The 21,361-nt window shown below is 35.4% G+C and overlaps 1 protein-coding gene across 1 annotated transcript; it reads right to left on the bottom strand.

Annotated features, from left to right (window-relative positions):
* Window positions 1–6,812: 6,812 nt before the first annotated feature.
* LOC123880262 (sodium/potassium/calcium exchanger 4-like) lies at window positions 6,813–21,361 on the bottom strand. Its single transcript, XM_045928299.1, has 11 exons — window positions 20,881–21,361; window positions 20,635–20,759; window positions 18,823–18,925; window positions 15,101–15,288; window positions 13,469–13,616; window positions 12,585–12,686; window positions 12,086–12,172; window positions 11,204–11,413; window positions 10,250–10,351; window positions 9,245–9,366; window positions 6,813–8,367 (listed from the first exon to the last, which is right to left on the bottom strand). Exons 1-11 carry the CDS (start codon window positions 21,026–21,028, stop codon window positions 8,152–8,154), a joined length of 1,551 nt encoding a protein of 516 aa, XP_045784255.1. The 5' UTR covers window positions 21,029–21,361; the 3' UTR covers window positions 6,813–8,151.

Genomic DNA, 21,361 nt, shown 5'->3' with positions numbered 1-21,361 from the left:
ATGCGAATAGGACTCGCACACGGAGGGTTCCATTACAAGATATTTTGAAATTCATCATCTCGGTTTCTTTATATTTATTGTTATAGCAGCAATGGAAATACATAATGACAATTTCAACTCTCTATTATTACGGTTCATAAGATATAGCCTGCTGATAGACAGACGGACGGACAGACGGACTGATAGCGGCTGCTTAGTAAAGGGGTTCTATATTGGCACCTTTCGGGTGCGGAAACCTTATTAGCGATTATTACAATAAAATGTTTATCTACATTTTACAGCCCGCGACTTTGTCCGAGTGGATTATACAAATTTTAAACCCCCATTTTAGGGGTTGAAATTTCTAATATCCTTTCCTAACGGATGTCTACATCATAATAGCGAATTTATATGCCGAATTCCAGACTGATTCGTCCCATTGTTTGAGGTGTGCGTTGATAGAGCAATCATTCAGTCAGTTAGTCACCTTTTCCTTTTAACCCCCGACCCAAAAAGAGGGGTGTTATAAGTTTGACGGGTGTATCTGTGTATCTGTGTTACTGTGTATCTGTGTATCTGTGTATCTGTCTGTGGCATCGTAGCGCCTAAACGAATGAACCGATTTTAATTTACTTTTTTTTGTTTGAAAGGTGGCTTGATCGAGAGTGTTCTTAGCTATAATCCAAAAAAATTGGTTCAGCCGTTTAAAAGTTATCAGCTATTTTCTAGTTTTCTTGTAGAAAAGAAGGTTAGATAACCCTTAGGTTCATAATATTCAAGTGTCAATTGACAAATGTGAAGCTGTCAAGATGGACGTTGCCTAGATATACATAATTATTTATTTGAAAATGATTTGTCGGGGGTGTTGAAAATTTTTAATTTACACTTGTATATATTTAGATTATTGTGACTGCTACTTTACAGCAGCATAAGACTTTGTTGCGGAGTGCGTGCCGAGCCGGTTGAGGTGACGACCGCGTGTTGCATGTTCCACTTATAATTACAGGCTGCACCAATGTATTGTGTGTTTTTTATGTTCAACTCGTCTACTAAATTCTCACTCTGTCAATGGGGATAACGATAACAGTGTCTATAAATCCATTGATAGAGTGGGATTTTAACTGTGATGACATGATTGCTCTATTCAGAGGTATATGTGTAAATTAGCCACAAAAACAATACTTTACGACGACCCACGAAATAGTCAAAAGCTTTCACTGACTAGTTTAAATGCTCATAACTTCTTTCGCGTGCACTACACTTTCAAACCCTTGTTGTACCCTTTTAGATTTTCAAAAATCCTTTTTTTAAGGATGTCTACGTCATAATAGCTATCTGCATGCCAAATTTCAGCCGATCCATCCAGCTGTGCGTTGATAGATAGGCAAAGTAAAATGGTGGGGACCACTCGTAGCAATCGTTCTTATTTGAATTTCATGTTCTGGGTTAGAATGTAAGGTGATAGAGGTCCCTACAGTTGACCTATGAAAAACATGATTAATTATTTATTAATTATTTATTTTAGATGATAAGTCACAGTATCATTGTGAAAATGAGATATCTAAGTTCAGTATCCCAGTATTGCTAGAGGCTATTAATATTTATTTATAATGCAAGTGCGCAAAGTAATAGCTATTTTAGCTCGCACACAAAATAATTTCCTAGTTTTAAGTTTAGTTTAGTAAGTTTAGTATTTATTTTATGGATTGTTTGGATTTTTATTAGCGAAGGCTCAAATTTAATAGTATGAAATTTAATTGAATTGAGTTGAATATGAAACAGCGTCAACATTTTTATAATAATGCGCATAATATTATGTATATCATACACTTTTTTTAAATAAAATCAGTAAAATATTATGATCACCAGTATTCCCAGTAGTACCTTTTACAGATATTTTTAATAGTACCAGGTTATAAGTGTCAGGTTTTCCCTGGAGCATATAACCTGGTACTATTAAACCTTTATTATCTTACAACATGCGACTACAACTACAAAATATATCTATGCAAGATGGCCGTCTCAAAACAGCTGTACTGTTTTGCGACCATATTGACCATATAGGTATTTATGCATGGATGAAGTGGATTCTGGGCACGACTACTAAGTCCTAATTAATAACTTGGTTATATTAGCAGCATTACATTTGTGAGTGAAATTAGCGAGAAAATTAGAACTTGTATCTACTTATTAGAATTTGAATAAAAAGTATTGAGAAAAACGATCTACATAGGTGGCCTTTGCGTAATATTTCTGTCACGCATGTACTATTGTAGTCGTCTATTTTACAGCTATGGTATAAAATAATAAGTCACTTTACGAGCACATGTAATGAATATTGTTATTCTAGCATTGCGTGGCCTAAATCCTCATTTAAGTAACGCATATCTTTACTTAATTAACGAATATGGTTACTTGGTGGACTTACTTAAGAAGTCCATTTTTAGCATTAAGGTAATTTTAGACCGTGTAGAAATGAACTATTTAAGTTACGGATAAAAGGTGCGGATTTAGGTCACATGAACAGCTATAGCTATATACCCGCTTGTGACTTAAGTAATTCTAAGGCTTATTTACGGCGTGTATTAATGAATTAGTTATGTCACACGTATCATAATGCACTATTATCAGTACTTTTGAATAGGTAACGATTTGGCCTTTTGGCATAATACCTATATATAGGCTTGTTATAACAATTTCGTAAATGTATTTTTATGTAAGTAGGCATTAGTATTTATAAATTTCCGTATTGCAAGTATTAATTTCACACTGATTACCTATTACGTTAGTACATAATAATTCAATGTTTGAAAATCCGTTTAACATTTTAAATGTAAGTTATTTTTGTTTACTCATCCAAATCATACTAACCGAACTCTATGATTAATTGTTGTTTATTTAGGTTTAAGAGGGCTCTCTCCGTCACTCGCTTCATACAAACGTAGTTCCAATTTCATTTGAATATTGAGCAACCAACGTCGATGAAATTGTGCAGACATATTCTAGAAACTAATATCTATGTCTGTGGTTTTCCAGATTTCTGTTAAAATATTCGGTTTCAAAGTTACGCGGTCTTAAACATTTACATACAAATCTTTGAGACCCTGTAATTTTAAAACTACATATTTTTAGAAAAATCTAAAACACCACTATTAGTTTCTAGAATATGCCTGCAAAATTTCATGAACTTTGATTGCTTAATATTCAAATGAAATTGGAACTACGATTGTATGAAACGAGTGACGGAGAGAGCCCTGTTAAAGTTCATATCTTACGTCCGTAATAAAAAGGCCTAAGTATTTATTAATATTTTTAGAATGAAAATGATGTTTTCCTCACTAGGATGTTGTTAAAACTAGCGGTATTTCTTTTATATGATGATAAATGTTAAGTTACCTAGGGATTAGTTACTCTCCATTAAAGATGTGTGTAGTTGAATTATGAAGCTTTCGGTACATAGCTATAGATAAATACTGCCATTAGCGAGTCAGAGGCGAAGCGGTAGCTACCACAATACCTACCTATACCATTTACAAAGTAATAATAAATCTCATGAAACCCAATTACCTAATTGTTTTTCAATTTACTTACCCATAATAATGGTGAGGTGATAGTCTAATGTTGCAGTGCTTAGATGTCAGTCCCCTGTTCGGTGTTTCCTGGATTTGATCACGGAGACGTTCCTCCAAAGTTGCCTTCAAACTACGGAAATATAATATATAAATATCGCTGACCCTACTTTGAAATGTGAAATGTAATATTATATTACATCTCAGTGTGAACAATGACATTTCAAAGTAGGGTGAGCGATATTTATATATTATATTATATTTCCGTAGTTTGAAGGCAACTTAACTTTTCATGTTTGAAGCTATTAAAATATCACTTGCTTTAACAGTAAACATCGTGAGGATACCTGCATGCTTGAGAGTTATTTTATTTTATTTTTTATAACACAATGGGCTTGCAGAAAGATGATGCAGCCTAAGGTAGAGCGCGCCTGCCCAGAAGGTGCCTATTCACTTTTCTTTTGAAGGTACCAATATTATAGCTAGCGGGAAAAACGGAAGCCGGAAGGGCATTCCATATTCTAGCAGTGCGTATTAGAAACGAGGAAGCAAATCACTTCGTGTGAGTCCGATGGGATTTCAACTATGTCGGGATGCAGACCTTGGCCTTACTTAGTTGTTCGAATGTAAAATGGCGAGGGAGGAACTAGGTCCAACAGTTCCTTAGCACACTCTCCGAAATATATCTTGTAAAACACGAACAGTCAGGCAACCTTGCGCCGATATTCCAAACTTTGAAGCTTAGAACTGACCAGCGCTTGGCTGCCAATGAGTCTTCTAGCACGCCGATTTACCGAATTCAATGCATCAAGCTGATACTTGGCAGAGCCGTTCCCCAAATGGCTGCAGTACTCCATGCACGATCGAACTTGAGCCTGTTCTGAAAGGTATGTGAAGTCTGCCAATCCGCCAATTAGCCAGCGTGGTAGACGTACCTTCTTATTCTGAGAGAAGACCAGTGCTAAGTAATGAGTCGACGAATGGGTTGAACATGAAGATGATGAAGTATTTAATACATTGTAGGTATGCACATACTACTTACCTATCTATAACACTGAAATATTATAGAATCCCTATTTTTACCCGACTGCAGCAAATCCCAAAAAGGTTTATGTGTTTGACCTGTATGTAAGTATGTCCGCTCGTAACTACTCAACGGCTCAACTGATTTTGATAAATGATACGGTCATTAGGTTCGTCTTGATGGTGCAAATGTCACTGGGTATATACATAAAAAATTAAAAAAAACAAAATGGCGGATTGTATGCGCCTTAAAGTGCGGTAGTTAAGGCGAAGAAAAAGTGATCTTGATACCTTCGTAATATCTGACTACTTTGACTTTGCATTTCTAATTTCTTTGAATTTTAAAATAGATACGTACGTTACTCATAAAGATTTGTTATTTTTAACCCCCGACCCAAAAAGAGGGGTGTTATAAGTTTGACGTGTGTATCTGTGTATCTGTGTGTCTGTGTATCTGTGTGTCTGTGTATCTGTGTGTCTGTGTATCTGTGTATCTGTCTGTGGCACCGTAGTGCCTAAACGAATGAACCGATTTTAATTTAGTTTTTTTTATTTGAAAGGTGGCTTGATCGAGAATGTTCTTAGCTGTAATCCAAGAAAATCGGTTCAGCCGTTTGAAAGTTATCAGCTCTTTTCTAGTTACTGTAACCTTCACTTGTCGGGGGTGTTATAAATTTTTAATTTACACTTGTTGTTATAAAGATTTTATTAATAAGCTATGGATAGATAACCAGAAAGAAAAATCGTAAGTCTCGAATCTCGATTGATCCATGGATTGATGTGACGTGAAAGTTTTGTGGCATGAATAGAATTGACAATAATGCGTCTCACTTATTATTATGTGAAAATTGTTAAAAAAGTAACTTATGTGTTACTTTTTTAACAATACCTCGTAGGTGCTTATGTCTACTGTATACCATTGTATATAAGTATTACTTGAAGAATCAATAGAAATCCATACTACTTATAATATTATAAATGTGAAAGTGTGTCTGTCTATCTGTTACGTTTTTCACAGCCCATCCGTTAAACCGATTTTGACGTTTCGTACAAAGGTAGCTTTAGTCCCAGAGCCCGATATAAGCTACTTTTTAATCTTAAACTTTTAAACTTTAATAGCGTCTGGCAGAGGGTTGCCACGACAGTAGGTATGTGTCTGGCAGTGCATGACGTGATTATAATACTATTCCGAAAAAAAAATAGATTTTATACTTTCACCAAGACTTTTTACAGCTTTATCACCTGTTATCTCCCAAAGCCAAGATGATCCAAACTTCATAGTCGCTGATCGGTCCTCCCTGTGCTGGGGGCAATACGCAGAGAAACTTTCAGTTTTTATAAAAAGCTTTTATAAAATAACAAAGGTCAGGCACGCGTTGGCTCTCTCTCAACAATGAAAACAAATTCTTCGTGGAACAAGTGTAAATTAAAAATTTTCAACACCCCCGACAAGTGAAGGTTACAGTAACTAGAAAAGAGCTGATAACTTTCAAACGGCTGAACCGATTTTCTTGGAGCTAAGAACACTCTCGATCAAGCCACCTTTCAAACAAAAAAAAACTAAATTAATATCGGTTCATTAGTTTAGGCGCTACGGTGCCACAGACAGACACACAGATACACAGACACACAGATACACACGTCAAACTTATAACACCCCTCTTTTTGGGTCGGGGGTTAAAAATTCGTGGATAAGTACAGCTACCTCAAAAATAAACTCTTCATTTGATCTCAAATATTTATTTTTGAACACATGGAATGATTGACAACAACTATTTATTTCTGTTATTAGCTTAATATATCGAAACTACATATACTTAACAAACACCACAGAAACAAATTATCATAAAAAATTATAAATCTTCAATTAAGTACCTTATAATATTATCAAATTATAAAAATCAAATTTATTAGAGCTCAAAGCACATTAAGGGAGAGTCGAAGAGATGCAACGCGTATTTTAAATGTTGCTAATTAAACTAAAATGCATCTCCATTACGTAACATGAACATTTTGTATGGATTATATTTAACAAAACAATCAAATTGACGCGCAGTCAGACTAATTCTTCAATCTGTTTATCTTATATACTTACCTAAAGTAATGGATATGAAGTTTAGTTTAATTTATAAAAATAGATAACAGGTAGGTAGTAGGTACGCGTCGCTTCATTTCGGTCCGCCGCAATTTGCTTTGAGTCTTAATACGCATAAACTAGAAACTAAGCAGTCGTTCTATTTGATCATGCAGAAATTAGAATTCATATGAATGAAAATTATTAAAATGAAGAAATGAAAATTATATACATTGCCACTTTCCATAGAAGAGACTAGCAATCTCCAAGCACGAGATTCGGCAGGTAAAGTAGAGACATATAAAATTAATTAATTATATTATTAGAGATTATGTCATAAAATTAAATTGGATTTCATTAATTACAAGATTAGTGAACCAAAATTGTGACAATGTAAAGATTTCTTATTTAAGTAACAACACCAATGAAATACTATAAAATATTAAAATTATTAAAATCTGACCTTAACACTATTGGGAATTATATTTATGTTTTTTATTTAATTATATTATTAATTATATTTAATTTATATTTAATTATATTATTAATTATATTTAATTAAATTTATGTTAGCGCGGACGTTTGACATTTTAAAAACATGCAAAAGAAATGGAAACTGTTAGTATGTACCTAAATAACATAGTTCACAATGGTCCAACGCAATCGGCGAACATGTTGAGGATCACGTCTTCGCGAATATTTGCCAGACCAGGCAGGTGGCCAGCGCCTACCAAGTTTTAGGATTTGCATAAAGAATCTGGAACAATTCGCTACGTTCACCTATTGACTTGCACGTGCCGAAAGTAGTGAACTAATGGTGATACCGTGTTGTATGTTATGTCTATAATTATTAAAAGTAGAATTGTCAGATAGTACATGAAACTAGAACAGTGCCTATAGAAAATTATCAAATAAATAGTAACAGTTCATTTAAAAAGTTAGTAAATATTAGTAAGGTTAAACAATTAATAAACATTTAAAATTCCAATCCTAAAATCGTAAGAATATAAAATATTAAGTTATTATTCTAAAATTATTATTAACTAACAATGTAAATTAATTATTTTAACCACTACACTTTTCTTCGATGACATCGAGTAAAGCTAGTAATATTCATAATCTTTATGGCTTGATGGATTGGACCCACATAACGATTAAAAGCAGCGACGCGCGACGGCGACGTTTCTCATGTGACTTCTAAAAATTCTTATACAACAAGGAACATGAAGAATAAACCTACGATTAAGTACATGAGGGATCCTGCAAGTTGCAGCTTTAGCACAATCAGTGCGACTAAGCTTATTCGTTGCTTTTGCAAGCTTTCTCGAAGCAAAGCCGCGAAGAAATTGACTTGTGATCGGACTGCTACTTTGCAATCACCTTCGCAGGTCGCTGCTATGGAGCTTTTTACTAGGGTCCAAACCTTATGTGCATGCAATAACTAAGGTGACCGATTCATTTGTTTCTCTATGTTCGGTCCCGCAATACTAGCTACAAAACATACTTTTATGAATGTGGGCAAATTGGCAAATTAACTGGGAAAAGTACGTTGAGCTCAATCATTGCAGCCATTACAAGGAACCCAGCATACACTACTGCATATGACAAACCAACTTTCCAATCTAATTGGAACTTGTTTAAAAGGAGGAATAAGTAAAACGCTAATAAAGTAGATAGAAGAGATATAGCGCTATAGGAGAGGCCACTTGAGTTGATCATTACCTGAAATCCGAATAGTTTTTATTATTGATATATATAATTGTATACTGTGTTATTATATTAAGAGGGGTCTCTCCGTCACTCGCTTCATACAAACGTAGTTCCAATTTCATTTGAATATTAAGCAACCAAAGTCCATGAAATTTTGCAGACATATTCTAGAAACTAATATCTATGTCTGTGGTTTTCCAGATTTCTGTTAAAATATTCGGTTTCAAAGTTACGCGGTCTTAAAAATTTACATACAAATCTTTGAGCCCCTGTAATTTTAAAACTACATATTTTTTGAAATATTTAAAACACCACAGACACAGATATTAGTTTCTAGAATATGTCAGCAAAAATTTCATGGACTTTGGTTGCTTAATATTCAAATGAAATTGGAACTACGATCGAATGGAGCGAGTGACGGAGAGAGCCCTGTTAATATCATTATTTTATAGCTCCGATTTTGAATCGGTTGTCTTCTGAACCTACAGTTAACTAAGTCATCGAAAAGATAAGAAAGATTTATGGCAAAATACATGTACCAAGAGTTCACAGGGTTCCATGTCCGACGAGTGCTAAAGGGTTCTGATCTTATTACGATGTCCGTCGGTGCGTTCGTCCGTCTGTCCGTCCATCCATCTGTATATCAGCGGGCTGTATCTCATGAACCGTAGAACGTAGAGAGTTGAAATTTTTACAGAGTATGTAATTCTATTTTCTATTGAATCTACTTCTTATCCCGGATCAAAATCAAATCAAAGAGTTCCCACGGGATTAAAAAAAAATCTCACTCCAACCGCATAAAGTCGCGGGCCACAGCTAATAATCATTTAAATAACACAAAATAGAAATGTTACGTCAGGTCCAAAAGTAGAAACTATGTATTACTCACCCAATGATTATCAGGATACGAAGGAAAGAACACGGATTTGACAAGCCAGGGCAACCCTAGACATAACAGGATGTCGAAAGTGTTCGATCCTATTGTATTGCTGATGCCCATTGAACCGTGACCTGAAACGCGATAAGTAAATCTAAACAAATTACCTACAGAAATAAAAAATATTAGTAAGATAAAAATTTTCAAAAAGAAACTTAAAGATTTTGTGATTAAAAATATCTGAGTCGACTCGGGAAATGTTGAAACCTATGTGCATTGCCGGGTACATTATTAGATATTAGACTACCTAACACGCTAATATTTTACGATTGTGTTGTTGCTTACCGCTGTGCCGAAAGATAAAATTTGCTTAAGTTTGTTACTATAATTTTTCATAAAGTGAAATTTGTATAATTTCTTTTGAGAATAAATTCTTTAACCAAAAGACAAAATTGCTCAGTTTACAGCACTGACGCAATGTTGCCTGCTTATCGTTTTTCTATCGGAAATACTTTGGAGAGTGAGCTCAGAAACTTCACGACCTTGTGACAACAACTCCTTCACCATTAGAACAGCGAGACACCGTAAACTTTTGCATCCATAAGTGGTCGAAATCCAATTCACACGCACGAAATGTTTTTGCTCAACGTCTCTGAATACGAACCGCTAAGGTGTGAAATACCCTTACAGCTTCCGTGTTTCCTGCCAAGTACAACTGTTTACAAACTTTACAACTGAAAAAAGAACTGTTTTCGAAATTTTCTTATATTCAGTTCGCATAACTTTGTTTTGCTTGCTTAACTAGCGTTTTCCTCGCTGTAGTGATATGAAAAGTTGTGTTTGTCGCACGGCTGCAAAATAATTTGCCCTCGTGTCTTTGAATTCCTCGCTACGTTCAGGATTCTGTTTTGCTATTCTATCCAACCTTAGAATCCTTCGATTGTTCGAAATTCAATACAAACACTAGCGGCAAGTTATAACTTTGCAGCCTTGCATAAATAAATCAAGATACCTTACCTTGCTTTGTGACAATGACGCTCGACACAGCTTCTGGTAGACTAGCGCCCGCTGCTAAAATGGTGAGGCCAGTAATGCTATCCGGAATATTGAGGGTATCGCCTAAAAGAAAAACATAAACCAATTGAACCAGCAGATGACGAACCCAGAACCTAGCTCACATATCATTTTTTAACCCCCGACCCAAAAAGAGGGGTGTTATAAGTTTGACGTGTGTATCTGTGTATCTGTGTGTCTGTGTATCTGTGTATCTGTGTATCTGTGTATCTGTCTGTGGCATCGTAGCGCCTAAACGAATGGACCGATTTTAATTTCGTTTTTTTTGTTTGAAAGCTGGCTTGATCGAGAGTGTTCTTAGCTATAATCTAAAAACATTGGTTCAGCCGTTTAAGAGTTATCAGCTCTTTTCTAGTTTTCTTGTAGAAAAGAAGGTTAGATAACCGTTAGGTTCATAATATTATGTCAATAGACAAATGTCAAGCTGTCAAGATGGATATTGTCTAAATACATAATTATTTATTTGAAAATGATGTTTTGGAAAACTCAAATACTTTGGATCGTCGGGGGTGTTATAAATTTTTAATTTACACTTGTTATTCTATGACAAGTCCGACAAGTCAGTCTTTTACCATCTTTTACAGTAATGAAGCAAATCACTGAATTGGACATGTGCACGTATTATTAAGAACAACTATCGACTTTATGCCAAATGTAGAAAACAACTCGCTCTTATTCACTCTGCTTCAATATTAAAAACATCTGAGAGATGCTGTTGTACAATTTTACCTACTAGTACTTCATTTGTTTCCCTGTATGCTATTTTAGTTCGCAACCCAAAAATCTGTTAAGTAATTACAATTCAAAAATAAAATTTCAAAATTCCATTCAACGAGGTAACGCAGCCACTGGGCACATTGCCTCGTTACAGGTATGATATCTTAATATTATACCAACCAATAACAGTGATAATCCATGCGACTAAGTAGGACATGGAGGCGATCCACAAGACGCACATGGTGAAGGTCAGAAGGTACAAGCTATGTCGCTTCTTGCAGTCCGGGATAGTGAGCCAGAGCGCCAGGCCCATGGGCCATGTAAGCAGCCAGAACAGCTTCTGCAGACCCGAAAACTTCTCGCCCGGCCAGGACCAAATCGAACTAACATCTAGTTGTTGTAAAATAAAAATATTAATTTAAATATATCAGATGACATGTTTTATGACAATTTAGGAATCTAAAGGTAAAAGGTGACGTACCTTGGATGAAGGGTACGTACTGACTGATTGACTGATCTATCAACGCACAACTCAAACTACTGGACGGATCGGTCTGAAAGGCACGCAGATAGCTACTTTGTCGCGATGCTTTGTCGTAGACATCCGCTAAGAAAGGATTTTTGAAAATTCAATCCCTAAATGGGAGTCAAATAGGGGTTTAAAATTTGTGTAGTATAATGCACGAGTAATTTACAACAAAAAAAAAAATGTAAACACTCTTTTTAAACACCTTTTCATTAGTAAAGTTGTCAATTAATTACGTAAGCTACTAACGTTAGCAAAGGCAAGCTACTGAAAAGTTCTTAACAGAAAAATCTAGTCACTTTTTATGCTGACCTAGGACTCATCAAAACTAGGGATCTCAAGATTTGCAATCGATTGAGCTAGCCAGATAACCTGTGCATTATATTAGGTAGCTATGTGCGAATGAGTTGTAGCCATAGATATGTGTTGTAGCATATCATAATACCTACTACAATTTACAGCAACAGTCTGTTGATTCTACGGTCACAGGTAGATAGAAATGCTAAGAAGAATTATTTATATTCATAGATTCTTACCAGAATCATTCGACCCTTGGCTGTTACTTCTATTTATTTTTTCTATATCCTTTGTTGTCGAAGGAGCTACAAAGTTGTCCTTTTGCTCTGGAAAATAAAATATATCAGTTATTTTTTACTGCGATAGACTTGTTGTGGTGTGAGACTAAGCACTATTAAGTGCAGTTCTTCAGTAAGTGAAATGCAGTACGTTAGGATGACTTCCAGGCCGCTGGACCTGATCTGAAGAAAGTGGCGCAAAGAGGGTACGTAAGGAACGTGGAAACCGTGTTTGTGTGGCGCACTCTTTAATAGGCTTTATTCCAGCAGTGAATGAATTGCATGTTGATGGATGGGATATATTTACTTTCTACTCAAAAATAAATAATTATTACCCGGCCAAATGGTGACAGAAAACGTATAAAGTACGGATCCGTAGTCTACTGGAAAAAACTAAGACACATAGACAGGTACACCAAATAAATAATTAATTGTAATGATACGTTTATGAAATAATTACCTGAAGCCAATAATGGTGAAATCTCAGTGTAACTATTTTTTCTATTGAAAGGACAGCAATTGCTTCTTGCAATGGATCCGAGGCTCTCGTTGTACACCATGGCTAAAACAAACAGCATATTATTTTATTACTGTGCTTTTGGCCTTTGACGACTTTATTATTGGCACAATGCAACAAGTGTAAATCAAAAATTTATAACACCTCCGACAAGTGAAGGTTACAGTAACTAGAAAAGAGCTGATAACTTTCAAACGTCTGAACTGATTTCATTGGATTATAGCTAAGAACACTCTCGATCAAGCCACCTTTCTAACAAAAAAAAAACCAAATTAAAATCGGTTCATTAGTTTAGGAGCTACGATGCCACAGACAGATACACAGATTCACACGTCAAACTTATAACACCCCTCTATTTGGGTCGGGGGTTAAAAATCACGTCGATCCGTTGCTCCCTTGCGGTATGATTGAAGGAAGAATTAAAACCAATAAACAAACACACATTTTAAAATTTATAATATTAGTAATGATTTGGTATTAAACTAGCGATCCGGCTTCGCAAGGTAACCAAAATATTCACAGATATTTTTAATGACATATTTGGTTTAGGGCAAGTATGAATAGGTATCGTCTAGGCAAGCGCGCACTAATCTAGACCTCATTTTTGTTTTTTACCAAGCATGATTCTTAGAAGATCTATTTACGATAGAATGATAACTCATTATTACAATAGGTTTTACGCATTATTACAATATTATAATCATCTCTGATAAATTCAATAAATCAGAAAAGCTCCCCATGTGATTGAATAAAGATTAAATCTTCTTAGATAGGTACTCATATCATTCAAAGATTAAAGTGGGTATAGTCAGAAAATGAATACTTACTGAGAATATAGAACGTGTACAGCACAACCAGCAACAAAGCCTCGTACCAATACACTTTGTCATCCAGTAGAGTAAAGATCAGGACAACGACCGCCACCGCGTACATCATGCAATCTCGGGAGACAGACCACCAATCCAATTCTACCACCTGTGTGAGACAGACAGTAAACATCCTAAAATACATATAAAACACAAAAAAAATATTCTACATATGTTTGTTATAAGTGTTGAAACCAGTCAACCGATGTGCCCCAAACCAGTCTCATTAGAAAGGTAATAATGCGAAGATGTTTTTATACCACTCAAACGTGCATTAAGCACATTCTTTATTTAGCGTAGTAGCACATGCGTATCCTCTAGTGTATAAATAAAATACCTTTTCCAAAACTTTTTATTAGTTTGTTTAACTGGTTCATATGGTGCAATTACATTATACCAAGACATGTAACGTTTATTACATCTATACTAATATTATAAAGAGGAAACCTTTGTATTTTTGTATTTTTGTATGTTTGTATTGAATAGGCTCAAAAACTACTGGACCGATTTCAAAATTTCTTTTACCATTACTTAGAGGGATTCTTCCGAATCCGTATAGGCTATATTTTATCCCGGAAAATAGAAAAAATAAATGTCCACCCGTGCGAAACCGGGGCGGGTCGCTAGTGGTGTCTCAACAGAAGATACAAAACGCACGAGACTAAAGAAAATGCTCTACGAATGTGACCCAAGTGTCGTAAGTGTAAGTGTTCACTTTATAATATGTAACCTATCTTTTACTTTGTAATCTATCTACTACTACTTTGTACTTTGTACTATTATTACTATTAGGTAATATTTGTAATCGTCGCAGCGATATACATGTTTACACCATGTCTGTGTTCCGTCGAGATTGGTTTATTCGGCTAATTTTAACTATCTAAATTGATTTAAAATTTACAAAACACGTATATAGTACTATTGAGAGCCTGTGATGGTAATCAAAGACACTCAATACCATAATATCATCCAACAGACCAAATTTATGCCACGGTAGCCAATTTCAAATCTATCTATTCGTTTACACTTAGGAATAGCCGACTAAGCATATGATGCCGCGACTTCGTCCGCGTGGATTTAGGTTACCTACTTAAAAATCCCGTGGGAACTCTTTGATTTTCCGGGATAAAAAGTTACGTATGTGAATTTCAAAAAACGGATGGGCCTTTTAGAATCCCGTGGGAACTGTTTGATTTTCTGAGGTGAAAAGTAGCCTACATCCTTACCCGGGATGTAAGCTAACTCTAAATTTAATTTCGATCGGTTCAACTGTTGAGCCGTGAAAAGCTAGCGGACAGACAGACGGACAGACAGGCAGACACACTTTTGCATTTATAATATTAGTATTTAGTATGGATAGGAACGCAATCACGATAGGACTAGAGAAAGATCAGGGGCAGAGCCTTTTCATATGCTTTCCAACACTCGGAGGTGTAACAGCGCTATCTTGCTAACTCTGAGCTGCTACTGACAACATTTTCGACAGAAAAGGCCTATAGCATTTTTTGAACAAACTTGAAACATTGTGCGTTGCAGCGATAAGCTAGTGACCAGATTGTAAGACGATGTTGTAGTTGTAAAGTAGCAACTTACCCTGCCAGCAACCAGAGCGCAGCAAGCGGGCACAGCAAGGACATTGAACACCGCCGAACCCACTATGGCGCCCACACCAAGATCTCCCTCCGTCACAAAGGTGCCGATACAGTTGATGAAGAGCTCGGGGCTTGAACTGGCTGCAGCCATGAACGTTGCTCCGGCAATATCAGCTTCCATGTTCAAACCTGTGAATCAAATTCTTTTTAACCCCCGACCCAAAAAGAGGGGTGTTATAAGTTTGACGTGTGTATCTGTGTATCTGTGTATCTGTCTGTGGCATCGTAGCGCCTAAACGAATGAACCGATTTTAATTTAGTTTTTTTTGTTTGAAAGGTGGCTTGATCGAGAGTGTTCTTAGCTATAATCCAAAAAAATTGGTTCAGCCGTTTAAGAGTTATCACCTCTTTTCTAGTTTTCTTGTAGAAAAGAAGGTTAGATAACCGTTAGGTTCTTAATATTATTTCAATTGACAAATGTCAAGCTGTCAAGATGGACGTTGCCTAAATACATAATTATTTATTTGGAAAACTCAAATACTTTGGATCGTCGGGGGTGTTATAAATTTTTAATTTACACTTGTTAATTCAACTAAAAGTCACCTGATGGTAATTTATTAGTCAGTTGAGTCAGAACTCTCAACCTATAATATATTCTCATTCTGATCTGTGCTCAGTAATGGGCTAGCGATGGGTTGATTATAATGATGATGATGACGAAGGTGATGAATAGAATAGAATATTTATTTTTATTCAATAAAAATAAGTACGATATGGGCTCATAATATGTATAATTTTATACATAACTTTAATCACCCATATTATAAATACGAAATTGTGTTTGTTTTTTGGTTTATTGGTATGTTGGTTTGTCCTTCAACCACGCCGCAATGGACCTGATTTTTACATGGCTATAGTTATAGACCTGGTGAGTAACATAGGCTAGTTTTAATCCCGGAATTAACTAAGTCGCGGGTTTAGCTGGTAGGTAATAAATATTTTTCATTTCATTTATTTTCAATAGTATAATACCTATAAAACAAGGGTACAAGCCACAACGATTTTATAGTAAGTAGGTACATATAGAATAGAGCAACATTGTAGAACAGTTATCTAATTTAAAACAAATAATAAATTATATCAGATAATTCTCTTACTATCACACAATGGGAATCAATTGTAATGATATCTAACATATTATTAGAAAACGGCTATATATATTACATAGATCCATAAAAGGAACAATCAGCCCCGTTATCAGTAGAATAAGTCGCAAATTGGTCACAAAGTAGGCATTACGCAGGACACTGACCGATGGCCATTGAATGTTGAATCCTTCTCAATAGGGATGTAACGGAAGCAGTTTTATCGGAACCGAAGCCGGAATCGGAGTTTTTAAATTTGCTTTCTCGGAATCGGAACCGCAGTCGGAATCGGAATCGGAAGCAGGGTGACATGAGAGAGAATTATTATTTAAGGACAAATAAAACATTATGTAGTATTTTTTTTTATTTTAAGTTTCAGTTGTAACATAAAAGTTTTATGTTTTATGATAAAACATAAAAAATGAACAAAATTGGCATATAAACAACAAGTTTAAATAGAATGAATTTAAACCCGAAGTAGCATGTACTAATCAATTAGTAATTAAATTATACTAACGAACAAAAGCTGTAAAAAAATTAAATCGTATTAATTGACTCTAAAAGTAGCGTATTATATTTGACGATTAAAAGTATTTTTTTTTTCAGTTTCTAACTTTATTAATTCTTCATATTCAGTGGCATGGACAGACTTCAAATGGCTTTTTAAAGACGTTGTCGTTCCTCCCTTTCTTGAATACGTCTTCATACACAGTTTACACTTTGCCGAATCCGAATTAACTTGAATGAAGTAGTTCCAAATACAACTTGATTTAGGTTTCATTGTCCAACACAAAAACAGATGACTTTCATTGATAATAAGCCGCAAAAATCAAAACAAATATCTATTTAACCAATGAACGTGTCGTGCTGTCGTGTGCGTTAACAAGTGAAAAAATAATTGACAATTGAGTGCGCGGGTCGGGGGAGGGGCGATTCCCCGCGCGACGCGTATGAACCTGTCGAATCATAACAGTCGGTCGGCACACGCCGCCGCACTCGCCCGCTATCTATGCTTCGACCTCCGATTCACACCTCCGATTAAAAAATGTCGGAGCCGGAGTCGGAACCGAAAGTATAATAGTAATCGGAAGTTCCGACTTAACGGAACCGGAACCGAAGCTCCGTACCATCCCTACTTCTCAATACCACTTTTCCAATCATACCTACTTAGTCACCAATCTGCGTTCGAATCGCAATAGCTTAGCGCCAAAAGAGTAGTTACAATACCAGAGAGCGTTGCTTCAAACCCTGCTTATCTATTTATAACGTTTTTTATTTAAAGTAAAAACCCAAAGTACAAAAATAAACGGATTATAGCAAACTAGCTGATGCCCGCGACTTCATCCGCGTGGATTTACGTTTTTCTAAATCCCACGGGAACTCTTTGATTTTCCAGGATAAAAAGTAGCGTAAATGTGTTAATCCAGGGTATAATCTATCTGCATTCCAAATTTCAGCCAAATCCGTCCAGTAGTTTTAGCGTGATTGAGTAAAAAACATCCAAACATCCAAACATCCACACTTTCACATTTATAATATTAGTAGGATTAGGATTAGGATATTAGGAATAGGCTTTTGATTCTTCGTATATCATGGACTTCCACAAAGTAACGCCTGCTTCTATACAATATTCCAAAATATTCCATGTTTAAGGCTTTTGTATGGAACTGACTCAATGCAATATTCTAACATTGAGGCTAATTCTGTTGTACATAATCTCTAAACGAAATTAAATTGACAGGTCTAAATCTACTGCTGTCTTTTTACGCAGGGAGCATTATGTAATAGATAGTGATAAATTTAAAACTGTCAATGAAATTTAGTTTAGAGGTCGCGTACGAATGATATTATTATTATTGTACATAAGAGTTAAAGACCTGGAGAGTAAATAGGCTACTTTTCATCCCGGAAATTCAAAGAGTTACCGCGGGAAAACCTAAATTCATGCGGAGAAAGTCGGGTGCGTCAGCTAGTTATTACATAAACCATGGTAGCTTTTTTAAATAATATCGAAATCCGTTAAGATCTCAAGGAGTTCCTGGGAACATGGCAATGCAAACCCCTTTGATTACGGTACGACCTTTAAGTTAAAAAAAAATTTGACCAATCGCAATGCACACATCTAAATCAACACCAGTAACAATATTACAATACTAGGGAGTTATTTATAAGATAAATAAAGTTTTGAAATTGCAGATAAGCTAAGCCAACCTACCAATGTTTATATAAGGTGAATTATGCAATGACACTTACGTTATAAATACATAAATATAAATAGATGATCCCGGCTATGCTAACGTGGTAAGTCGACATACACCCGACTAGTTTCTTACTTTGGATTATGTTAGGTTATTTACATTCATAAGTGCACCTGTAATGGACGACCATACTGCAGTGAATTTATACTTTTATAGTCATAATTGTACGGAAGTTGATAGGGTAAATAAATAAAAAAAAGAACCCCGGATGGGTTCAAAACTTGGTCACGTGGTTACTGGTTAGTCGGACTTACGTACGATTAACTACGTGAGTCGGTATCATCTATAATTCACGGAATCACGATAGTTAAGACACTTACGTTCACATAATATTTCCAACGAAGGCACAAAGTAATCCTCGCAGATGATCCCCAGCAGTAAAAAACAGTACACGGCCAACACGCAATGAATCAGTATAAATCCCTGTGAAGAAATTTTAAGTATATCAGTTACATCATGAAATGAGGGTAGAACGATATTCATGGGCGCAGGATTCTTATAACGGGAGATTACGGGTTCAGTTCTATATCACCGTCGGTATGCGGGGTGATTCGCTTACTCAGTGTTCAATGATAGCCACTTTAGCTCATTTTGACATTTAATTTTAACCCATTGAAGGTTTTCTACGCAAAATGATTTTAATGTAGAACCAATCAATGTCATGTGAGCTCAGTGGCTATCATTTTATCGTTGAACACTGAGTTAGTGAATCAAAATACTGGGGGTGATTCGCTTACTCAGTGTCTAACACTGAATGATAGCCACGGAGTTCATTTTTTAATCCATTGAAGGTTTTCTACGATAAAATATTTTAATATCACCCAGTACAGAAACAGTAAAATATGTAGAATCAACCAATCTCGGTGACTATCATTTTCATCTAGCTGGTGGGTGGTTTCACCCGTGACTAGTTAGGTAGTTAGGTATCAAGATATCAATAATACTACGGTACAATACTACTAACTTGTGCAATAGGTAAGTGTTAGATATGTATTGCAGAAAAAATCTGTTTAAACTAATTCTTACTGAAAATTTTTGTTACAACTAGCTTTAACTAGTTATTAAAAACTAGCTGTAAGATTTTGTGTCAAACTTTTATAAATTAGCATCAAATATCACACTAATATTATAAAGGAGAAAGTTTGTATGTGTGTGTGTGTGTGTGTGTGTGTGTGTGTGTGTGTGTGTGTGTGTGTGTGTGTGTGTGTGTTTGTTACTCCTTCACGCAAAAATTACTGGACGAATTGGGCTGAAATTTATAATGGAGATGGATTATACCCTGGATTAGCACATAGGCTACTTTTTATACCGGAAAATCAAATAGTTCCCACGGGAATTTTAAAAAACCTACATCCACGCGAACGAAGTCGCGGGTATCAGCTAGTATTGCAATATACCTAATAATTAATAATAATAAGCAAAGTAATTATTTTAAAATGAAAAACTACCTACTTAGTAAGTAGTTTGGCTGGGCGTTGGTGAATCAGTCACTAAGTCCGGGATTTTTTAAATATTATTTCTAATAATTTGTCATGCAGGATTAGAAAATACAAGTGAAATTATCTTCGTCTGAATTTTATAGCAATGTAACAATATCTATCAACATACTTTATATCCATTTCTTATAAAACTCTATCCACAGTGCTATTCACTAGACTTACACTTGAATAATTTAGAGATTATGTGCCTACAACAGAATTAGCTACAATACTAAACTATGATTATGACTAAATATAGATAGATGGAGATGGTCATGGACCATGGACACTTCTCTGGTAAGTTTCCTTGCCTGTATACAAGTGTACAAGGGCATTACCGTGCATTGTATCCTATAAAAACAGGGCAATGAATACTATAGCTAAGCTTAATGAAGTATATGATCTTCAAAAAACACCAACAACGGTGATACTAAGCCAACAACATTACATCTGTTTCGATTTGCTCATTAACTCCCAACTTTTCCGACATCGAAGATCTAATGTAGGTACCTACACGTATTTTGTCAATAGACAACAGGATTTCGAAATTGCGTATTAGTTTTTAAAGGAAAATAGACGTCTCTTTGAGATTACTAAAGTAAGAAGTGTTATGACTCCCCGAAAAGAAGAAATTGATAAATTAATGTCACTCACGTGCTGTCTTTGGGATCTATTCAGGCCATCAGAAGGAAATTCTAATATCGCTGGCGGCGTGCAATTTTTATTTCCTTGTTCAATTAGCCCCAACAGGTGGCGAGATGCAAAACTAGGTTCCAAACCTGGGTACAAAAACGAAAGTTTTTGACACTAACAGCTCATTAAGAACCATGTTTTAAGGCACATATTGTTTTAATTAGGTGAACTAATAATTATCGTTAAATTTAGTTCTACGTTACTTACCTGAGTTATCCTCTTCGATAGTTGCATTTTGTGAGTTCACAAGAAAATAGAACATCGGTATGCCGAAGAATAACAGAACACGGATGCAAAAAGCTACCCTGTATTTACTCGTGCATAAAATATTAGTCCTTTCCAGCATTTTAGCCATCACAATTAAATATCAAACAACAAAAAACGACTAGAAATTAAAATTTAACAGCTAACACAACGAATTTATCCTTTGTCAAATGAAAAACTCGAATATTTCACCGTTGATCCAACTCAATTTCATTGGCAAATAAATTATGGCCGTTGCATTAAAAGTGTGGAGTGACATACAAGTTACTTCGACGCCGACCAATTACGAGTAAGCTTAATATTTTCTTGAACCCTCATTTTGTACAAGAAGTTGTTTATCATTGGACTAAATCGATTAGGTTCATTTTATCACTTTTATCAGTTGTAGGGTAAACAAATAAAATCTCAGGTAGTCGATATGCAC

The sequence above is a fragment of the Maniola jurtina genome, chromosome Z (assembly GCF_905333055.1).
Source record: "Maniola jurtina chromosome Z, ilManJurt1.1, whole genome shotgun sequence".
Lineage (NCBI taxonomy): Eukaryota > Metazoa > Arthropoda > Insecta > Lepidoptera > Nymphalidae > Maniola > Maniola jurtina.
This window is presented reverse-complemented; position numbering and strand designations above follow the sequence as displayed.